General features: G+C 47.0%; 2 protein-coding genes across 5 annotated transcripts in view; one reads left to right on the forward strand and one right to left on the reverse strand.

Annotated features, from left to right (window-relative positions):
- LOC146007355 (uncharacterized) overlaps positions 1 to 5,113 on the reverse strand; it is a 29,800-nt gene extending 24,687 nt beyond the window's left edge. The window contains exons 1-5 of the mRNA XM_083145704.1: positions 4,835 to 5,113; positions 4,458 to 4,536; positions 4,245 to 4,342; positions 3,714 to 4,098; positions 564 to 1,848 (exon numbers count right to left, since the gene is read on the reverse strand). Of these exons, the coding sequence (XP_083001830.1) occupies positions 564 to 1,848; positions 3,714 to 4,098; positions 4,245 to 4,342; positions 4,458 to 4,491 (1,802 nt within the window). The 5' untranslated portion in view covers positions 4,492 to 4,536; positions 4,835 to 5,113. The remainder of the gene's footprint in view (positions 1 to 563; positions 1,849 to 3,713; positions 4,099 to 4,244; positions 4,343 to 4,457; positions 4,537 to 4,834) is intronic.
- Positions 1 to 10,292, forward strand: part of LOC146009882 (uncharacterized) — a 227,902-nt gene that overhangs the window by 92,118 nt on the left and 125,492 nt on the right. The window lies entirely within an intron of this gene.

The following is a 10,292-nucleotide window of genomic DNA, read 5'->3' on the forward strand; positions in this document are numbered from 1 at the left end:
GCTGCCTGCGATGAATAGTTGGGACAGCTCTGAGGATTTATATTAGCTGCTGCAGGACCCACTCAATTCTAAATATGGGGTCACTCACTGCCAGTATTTTGTGATCACTGCCGCTGGTCTGACAGGAGGGGGAGATGGGGGGTCAGGATGTCGCTGATCTGCCCATGACCAGATTCTGCTTCCTCCCTCTCTGCAAAAAAATGTGGTTGCCAGAAAGCAGAATCTGGTAGCCAAGGCAACCTGGCCCCGGGATTTGTCAAGCTCTGTAATACATATATAGCTGTGTAATATAATATCACAGGTAATACATCTGTGAGGTCATATAGGAGCCAAGATCAGTAACTATACATAATGAGATTTATTCTTCAGATAAGATGCTTCTACATAGGAACACAGAGCGTCCTCTTTTACACATGTGCATAGGATATAGGACAGAACCTTGAATGACAATGGTGATAAGTGTACTCCTGAAGATTCAGAGGTTCCTCAGCTGTCTAATGTCTATTGTGTGCAAAAACATCTTATTTATTTCTCACAATCAGAGCATGGAAATGGCTGCTCACCGATGTGAGATTTTTTTATGTGAACTAAGTTTTGAGGACTGTGTAAAACATTTCCCGCAGTCAGAACATGAAAATGGTCTCTCACCTGTGTGAAATCTCTGATGTGTAACAAGAACGGATTTTTGTGTAAAACACTTCCCACACTCAGAACATGAAAATGGCTTCTCACCTGTGTGACTTGTATGATGTCTGACAAGTTTAGAATTACTGGAAAAACATTTCCCACACTCAGAACATGCAAATGGCTTCATAGCTGTGTGACTACTTTGATGTGATAGAAGATGTGCTTTAGTTAAAAAACATTTTCCACACTCAGAACATATTTGTGGCTTCTCGTCTATGTGAGTTATCTCATGTTTATGTAGCTGTGAACTATCTGTAAAACATTTCCCACACTGGAAACAGGAAAATGGCTTCTCACCTGTGTGAGATCTCCGATGTAAAATAAGATTTGATGAACGGGTAAAACATTTCCCGCATTCATAACATCTAAATGGTTTCACACCTGTGTGAAGTCTTTGATGTGTAACAAGATCTGATTTGTTTGTAAAACATTTATCACACTCAGAACATGGAAATGGCTTCTCACCTGTGTGACATCTCTGATGTGTAACAAGAACTGATTTCTGTGTAAAACATTTCCCACAATCAGAACATGAAAATGGTCTCTCACCTGTGTGATTTCTCTGATGTGCAACAAGCATTGATTTTTGTGCAAAACATTTCCCACACACAGAACATGTAAATGGCTTGTCACCTGTGTGACTCGTATGATGTCTGACAAGTTTAGAATTACTTGAAAAACATTTCCCGCACTCAGAACATGAAAATGGTTTCTCACCTGTGTGAATTTTCTCATGTGTAACAACTTGCGATTTCCATCCAAAACATTTCCCACACACAGAACAGGAAAATGGCTTATCCCCTGTGTGATTTCTCTGATGTGTAACCAGAACGGTTTTCTTTTTAAAACATTTCCCACACTCGGAGCATGAGAATGGCCTATCAACTGGCTGATTGGTAATAAGCTTCTGTGTAAAACATTTCACATTTGTAGAACAGGAAATAACTGCATCTACTGTAAGAGATGTAACAGATACACCAATATCAGAGTTATCAGGAGAATGTTCCCCATGATCTGAGGGATCAGCAGATATAGCTGGAGGAATAATTGGGATGATTAGGTTAGATCCTGGACAATCCTGTCTACTGTCATTATCCTTTGTGTCACAATCCGAGGATACAATCAGATGCTCGTCTGAGACATTCCTGCTTCTGTGTCTGTCTGCAGAAATTAAATGAAGAAAAATTAATGATAACAAATGTAATCTTGTAGCTTATGACCAAAATGGCAAATTACTACAATGAGTAGACAAGACCCAAGATGTTATAATGTACAATTTATAATGATTGCTGATATTGTAATCTGTATAAAAATTTCATGCATTGCTTTATGAGTGTTTTTAAAACTAGGATGCTTGGAATGGTTTAGTCAATAGCGAAAGTTCATGTCCGAGTAATGCAGCTGAAACGGCTATACAACGTTGTCTGTGTATACATTTGTAGCTAAAAGAGCAAGAAAACAGAAAATGTATATTTCCCAGTTACTCTTTTTACTGAAAGGAGTAACAGGGAATATACCCTCTGATCTAGAGGGTATTCTAGCCTTTACATCAGGTAGAATCCTCTCTAGATCAGAGGCTAGATAAAACACTCGGCTATGGAGGAACTTCTCTCACAATCTCTAACAAGTGCAATCCCCACTCCTTTTCATCCATCCACTGCAGGATATATTTAGGTAAAAGACTTAGCCCTGAGACAATAATATGGACTGCAAGGCAGAGAACATGGTTCATCTTCAACATATTCCAAGCTTGTACCTGAGCAATGCCCATGGTTAAACATACATCAACCTCATTGACGTTTCACCAGTACCCTTGGTGAAACGTATGTCATCCTCATTAATGTTTCACCAGGTTCCCCAGCGAAACAAATGTCATCTACATTGACGCTTCACCAACTGGCAAAACGTACATCATCCATATTGATGCTTCACCAGTGCCCCTGGCGAAACGTATGTCATCCACATTGACGCTTCACCAGTGCCCCTGGCGAAACGTATGTCATCCACATGTGTACAAGACAATAAACAGACAGAAGACACTGGGTAGGTGAAGCGCACAGGACACTGTATACACTCTCTCTTACCTCTGAAACTTTGTGCAAAGAAAAAGAACTGGATGCTTTGTGTCCATGATGTCTACTTGAAGCCGGAATCTATCGGTAGCTGGAAGACTTCCTAATCTCAGGACCTTGGGGCACCTTGCTTCTGTCTCCACTAATCGTCTCCTCTGCATTCTCCTAACACAAGATATCAGCTTCGCTACCTCTACCCTCACAGCATTGCTATTGCTGCCTTCCTGGTGATCCTGCTTTCTGGGAACATTTTGTACTACTTTCCATACTATGATGATGATTTATCTCTTCCTGTAGCCATATACCTGGTGCTACCTTTGGCTGGAGTTGAGCTCCTGAACCCTGGAGCCTGATGTTTTCGCCATTCTGGGTGCAAAGGTGACATTCTGTGTCTTGGTCTTTACCAAACGACACCCAATGAGACATCTCTTGGTGGCTCTTCATAATCTTACGCGGAGAACCAAAGATATCAGCGATACTACATGATAATTGCAGATAGAAACGACACCTGCCATCTTCCCAAAAAAAAAAAAAACACCCCTACAGTGCAAGGAGACATTCTCATTGGCTAAAGCACTTTCCTTTTTCTTGTCTGCTGATGAATCTATGGATCAGTGGTTCTCAAATTCGGTCCTCAAGTTCTCACACAGTTCATGTTTTCCAGGTCACCCCTGTGACATTACTCACTGACACATTTTAAAAGATCCACAGGTGGAGCTAATTATTTCACTTAATTCTGTGAGGAGACTTTCAAAACATGCACTGTGTGGGGGATCCTGAGGACCAACATTGAGAACCTGTGCTATAGAAGATACGACAAGGACTGTACTGTATCACACATTTCTGACAGTGTTATTTCACATTGTGTGTGTATGCATTGGGGAAATAAATTGTTGTAGTGACTGAGCAAGGAAAACGTGTTCCTCTTCTCTGTAATACATGTCTATTACTCACCTGTGCTGATATCTGTAGGGAGTTCCTCCTCCTTACACTGCTGATCAAAAATCATATACATCGCTTCTCCTCCCTCTGTATCTTCTGCTTTTATATAAGTCACATATGTCTCTTCTCCCTCTGTACCTTCTGCCTTCATATCAGTCACATACGTCTCTTCTCCTCCCTCTGTATCTTCTGCCTTCATATCAGTCACATACGTCTCTTCTTCTCCCTCTGTACCTTCTGCCTTCATATCAGTCACATACGTCTCTTCTTCTCCCTCTGTATATTCTGCCTTCATATCAGTCACATACGTCTCTTCTACCTCTGTATCTTCTGCCTTCATATTAGTCACATACGTCTCTTCCTCTCCCTCTGTTGCAATATCTAACGGATCTTTTACCTATAAAACCAAAACACAATATAATGATGTTTGCATACAGTCATCATAAGATGGGGACGAACAGTATAATATCAGTGTATAAAACCCATAGACTATCTACAAACCAGTCACTGTGGTATATTGGCGAGACCCTAAATCCCACCTACCTGATCCTCCTGTGGGCTCCTGTGATTTTCCTCTGTACAATCCTGGGAATACAGAGGACGGGGACATCTCTCTGGGGTATTCCTGTTACTGGGCTCATCTGTAGAAGACACACAGTGACTGAGTACATTGTATATATGTGATTATCAGATGCTGGGTGTATATAGGGGACCCCCATACCTGCTCTCCCCTGTACAATAAATGTCTCCTCTTACCCAGTGATGCGAGAGGCTGGTGATTCTCCATCATCCTGTCCTTGTACAGACCCCTGTGTTCCTCTAAATACTCCCCTTTCTGCATGGAGAAATAGACAGTGACATTTTGACACCTTATAGGCACCTGACACACAGTGATACCGTCATCGCTGAGATACATCCTGGTAACATCCCCCGGTGTTACTGTATAATGTCCCATTCGCAGCTGTCACCTCTACGGTCACATCCCCTGGTGTTACTGTATAACGTGCCATTCCCAGCAGTCACCTCTCCGGTCACATCCCCCGGTGTTACTGTATAATGTCCCATTCCCAGCAGTCACCACACTGGTCACATACTCCAATGTTACTGTATAATATCCCATTCAAAGCAGTTACCTCTCCAGTCAGCAGCTGAATGATCTTATTGGTAAAGCACCGTGATGGGGCTCTGGGTCTACCTTAGTCCTTCTGACAAACAGGAATCTTCTCCTCTACTTTAAAAAAAAATTATAATTTGACAGGATCTGGGAAGTGACATCACTTATAGCTATAGTAATAATACAGGGACATGACCGGGGAGGTGACAGTGACATCACTTATATCTATAGTAATAATACAGGGATGAGACCGGGGAGGTGACAGTGACATCACTTATATGTATAGTAATAATACAGGGATGTGACTGGGGAGGTGACAGTGACAAAACTTATAGCTATAGTAATAATACAGGGACATGACCGGGGTAGTGACATTACTGATATCTGTAGTAATAATACAGGGATGTGACTGGGGAGGTGACAGTGACATAACTTATAGCTATCGTAATAATACAAGGACATGACCAGGGTAGTGACATCATTGATATCTGTAGTAATAATACAGGAAGGTGACAGTGACATCACTTATTCTATAGTAATATTACAGAGATGTGACTGGGGAGGGGACAGTGACATCACTTATATGTATAGTAATAATACAGTGACGTGACCATGGAGGTGACAGTGACATCACTTATATCTATAGTAATAATACAGGGACGTGACCGGGGAGGTGACAGTGGCATCACTTATATCTATAGTAATAATACAGGGACGTGACCGGAGAGGTGACAGTGACATCACTTATATATATAGTAATAACACAGGTATGTGACCGGGGAGGTGACAGTGATGTCACTTATATCAGCAATATACAGGCACGTGACAGTGACGTTACATACCTATATTAAAATATAATTATGGCAAAAGAGCACAAAGTAAGAATGGATGGAAAGTAGACAGAAATTGGGCAATTGGAGATGGCGGGGGCAGTAAAAGATGGGCAGGGGGCAGTAGGAGAGGAGCAGGAGGTAATAGGAGACTGGCAAGGGTTAATAGGAGATGGCAGAGTGCAATAGAAGATGGGCAGGGGTTAAAATGAGTCCGGTAAGGTTAATAGGAGATGGTAGGAAGCAATAGGACATGGTCAGGGGTAATACGAGCGTCGGGCAGGGGTAATAAGATGCAGGCAGGGGGCAATAGAAGACAGGTAGGGGGCAGCATGGGTAATAGAATATGGGCAGGGGGAGTAAGATGAATAGGGGGTAATAGTAAACATGCAGGGAATGGCAGGGGGTAATGAAAGACAGACAGGGGGCAGCAGGAGACAGGCAGGGAGCAATAGACAGACAGGGGGCAGCAGGAGACAGGCAGTGGGCAGAAGGAAAGGGTAGAGGGGCGGAGGCAATAGGAGAGGGGAGCTGCGGCCATTACCTGGCAGTGGCAGCTGAGACTGAAGACGTGACCTGGACACGTCAGCAGGTGGGCGGGGTTATACACGGACACTGCATCTACAGGTAGTGGGCGGGAGTATACTTCCGGGTCAGCGTCGGACACAGCGCAGGGGGGTATGGGAGAGTGGTAGGTGACGGCGGGACCGCTGAATTACATCTCCCGTGCATAGGCTCCGCCCACTCTCTTTCCCGCAGCCCCGCCCACTCTGCTGCCGCTGCTCCCAAGAGATTCCTCTATCTCTGTACGCAGCGTTCTGTGGTGATTCTGGCTAAGCCAAGATGGCGGCGCCCGTAGGGAGTCAGGAAAATGGCGCCTGCAATGTTACCAGGCTCAGCTTGGTTTGAGGACAGCCCCACTACTCACCTATGTAATGTGTACTTAGCTACCTACCTCAGTTACACCCAGCTATATACTGTATACTCAGGTGCAGGTACTGGGCTGCAGGAGGTGCCCCCACCCCGTCTACAGTAAGATGGCCTCAGACCTTATGGCCCATCATTAGGTAATAGATTACCCCGGTCACCTCCAGGCCGATGTAGCAGGAACATGACAGTCAGGCCTCAGACCTTATGGCCCATCATTAGGTAGTAGGAGATTACCCCGGTCACCTCCAGGCTGGTGTAGCAGGAACATGACAGTCAGGCCTCAGACCTTATGGCCCATCATTAGGTAATAGGAGATTACCCCGGTCACCTCCAGGCTGGTGTAACAGGAACATGACAGTCAGGCCTCAGACCTTATGGCCCATCATTAGGTAATAGGAGATTACCCCTGTCACCTCCAGGCCGGTGTAGCAGGAACATGACAGTCAGGCCTCAGACCTTATGGCCCATCATTAGATAGTAGGAGATTACCCCGGTCACCTCCAGGCTGGTGTAGCAGGAACATGACAGTCAGGCCTCAGACCTTATGGCCCATCATTAGGTAATAGATTACCCCGGTCACCTCCAGGCTGGTGTAACAGGAACATGACAGTCAGGCCTCAGACCTTATGGACCATAATTAGGTAATAGGAGATTACCCCTGTCACCCCCAGGCTGGTGTAGCAGGACCATGACAGTCAGGCCTCAGACCTTATGGCCCATCAGTAGGTTATAGGAGATTACCCCGGTCACCTCCAGGCTGGTGTAGTGGGAACATGACAGTCAGGCCTCAGACCTTATGGCCCATCATTAGGTAATAGGAGATTACCCCTGTCACCCCCAGGCTGGTGTAGCAGGAACATGACAGTCAGGCCTCAGACCTCATGGCCCATCATTAGGTAATAGGAGATTACCTGTCACCCCCAGGCTGGTGTAGCAGGAACATGACAGTCAGGCCTCAGACCTTATGGCCCATCAGTAGGTTATAGGAGATTACCCCGGTCACCTCCAGGCCGGTGTAGCAGGAACATGACAGTCAGGCCTCAGACCTTATGGCCCATCATTAGGTAATAGATTACCCCTGTCACCCCCAGGCTGGTGTAGCAGGAACATGGCAGTCAGGCCTCAGACCTCATGGCCCATCATTAGGTAATAGGAGATTACCCCGGTCACCTCCAGGCTGGTGTAACAGGAACATGACAGTCAGGCCTCAGACCTTATGGACCATAATTAGGTAATAGGAGATTACCCCTGTCACCCCCAGGCTGGTGTAGCAGGACCATGACAGTCAGGCCTCAGACCTTATGGCCCATCAGTAGGTTATAGGAGATTACCCCTGTCACCTCCAGGCTGGTGTAGCAGGAACATGACAGTCAGGCCTCAGACCTTATGGCCCATCATTAGGTAATAGGAGATTACCCCGGTCACCTCCTGGCCGGTGTAGCAGGAACATGGCAGTCAGGCCTCAGACCTTATGGCCCATCATTAGGTAATAGGAGATTACCCATCACCCCCAGGCTGGTGTAGCAGGAACATGACAGTCAGGCCTCAGACCTTATGGCCCATCATTAGGTAATAGATTACCCCGGTCACCTCCAGGCTGGTGTAGCAGGAACATGACAGTCAGGCCTCAGACCTTATGACCCATCATTAGGTAATAGATTACCCCGGTCACCTCCAGGCTGGTGTAACAGGAACATGACAGTCAGGCCTCAGACCTTATGGACCATCATTAGGTAATAGGAGATTACCCCTGTCACCCCCAGGCTGGTGTAGCAGGAACATGACAGTCAGGCCTCAGACCTTATGGCCCATCAGTAGGTAGTAGGAGATTACCCCTGTCACCCCCAGGCTGGTGTAGCAGGACCATGACAGTCAGGCCTCAGACCATATGGCCCATCAGTAGGTTATAGGAGATTACCCCGGTCACCTACAGGCTGGTGTAGCAGGAACATGACAGTCAGGCCTCAGACCTTATGGCCCATCATTAGGTAATAGGAGATTACCCTGGTCACCTCCAGGCCGGTGTAGCAGGAACATGGCAGTCAGGCCTCAGACCTTATGGCCCATCATTAGGTAATAGGAGATTACTTGTCACCCCCAGGCTGGTGTAGCAGGAACGTGACAGACAGGCCTCAGACCTTATGGCCCATCATTAGGTAATAGATTACCCCGGTAACCTCCAGGCCGGTGTAGCAGGAACATGACAGTCAGGCCTCAGACCTTATGGCCCATCATTAGGTAATAGGAGATTACCCTGGTCACCTCCAGGCCGGTGTAGCAGGAACATGGCAGTCAGGCCTCAGACTTTATGGCCCATCATTAGGTAATAGGAGATTACCCCTGTCACCCCCAGGCTGGTTTAGCAGGAACGTGACAGACAGGCCTCAGACCTTATGGCCCATCATTAGGTAATAGATTACCCCGGTCACCTCCAGGCCGGTGTAGCAGGAACATGACAGTCAGGCCTCAGACCTTATGGCCCATCATTAGGTAATAGATTACCCCTGTCACCTCCAGGCTGGTGTAGCAGGAACTTGACAGTCAGGCCTAAGACCTTATGTGGCCCATCATTAGGTAATAGATTACGCTGGTCACCTCCAGGCCGGTGTAGCAGGAACATGACAGTCAGACCTCAGACCTTATGGCCCATAAGTAGGTAGTAGGAGATTACCCCTGTCACCCCCTGGCTGGTGTAGCAGGACCATGACAGTCAGGCCTCAGACCTTATGGCCCATCAGTAGGTTATAGGAGATTACCCCGGTCACCTCCAGGCTGGTGTAGCAGGAACATGACAGTCAGGCCTCAGACCTTATGGCCCATCATTAGGTAATAGGAGATTACCTGTCACCCCCAGGCTGGTGTAGCAGGAACGTGACAGACAGGCCTCAGACCTTATGGCCCATCATTAGGTAATAGATTACCCGGTAACCTCCAGGCCGGTGTAGCAGGAACATGACAGTCAGGCCTCAGACCTTATGGCCCATCATTAGGTAATAGATTACCCCGGTCACCTCCAGGCTGGTGTAGCAGGACCATGACAGTCAGGCCTCAGACCTTATGGCCCATCATTAGGTAGTAGGAGATTACCCCTGTCACCCCCAGGCTGGTGTAGCAGGAACATGACAGTCAGGCCTCAGACCTTATGGCCCATCATTAGGTAGTAGGAGATTACCCCTGTCACCCCCAGGCTGGTGTAGCAGGACCATGACAGTCAGGCCTCAGACCTTATGGCCCATCAGTAGGTTATAGGAGATTACCCCGGTCACCTCCAGGCTGGTGTAGCAGGAACATGACAGTCAGGCCTCAGACCTTATGGCCCATCATTAGGTAATAGGAGATTACCCCGGTCACCCCCAGGCTGGTGTAGCAGGAACGTGGCAGTCAGGCCTCAGACCTTATGGCCCATCATTAGGTAATAGGAGATTACCCCGGTCACCTCCAGGCTGGTGTAGCAGGAACGTGGCAGTCAGGCCTCAGACCTTATGGCCCATCATTAGGTAATAGGAGATTACCCCGGTCATCCCCAGGCTGGTGTAGCAGGAACGTGGCAGTCAGGCCTCAGACCTTATGGCCCATCATTAGGTAGTAGGAGATTACCCCGGTCACCTCCAGGCTGGTGTAGCAGGAACGTGGCAGTCAGGCCTCAGACCTTATGGCCCATCATTAGGTAGTAGGAGATTACCCCGGTCACCCCCAGGCTGGTGTAGCAGGACCATG

This window comes from Crinia signifera, chromosome 6, assembly GCF_055691185.1.
Source record: "Crinia signifera chromosome 6, ASM5569118v1, whole genome shotgun sequence".
In the NCBI taxonomy this organism is placed as follows: Eukaryota; Metazoa; Chordata; class Amphibia; order Anura; family Myobatrachidae; genus Crinia; species Crinia signifera.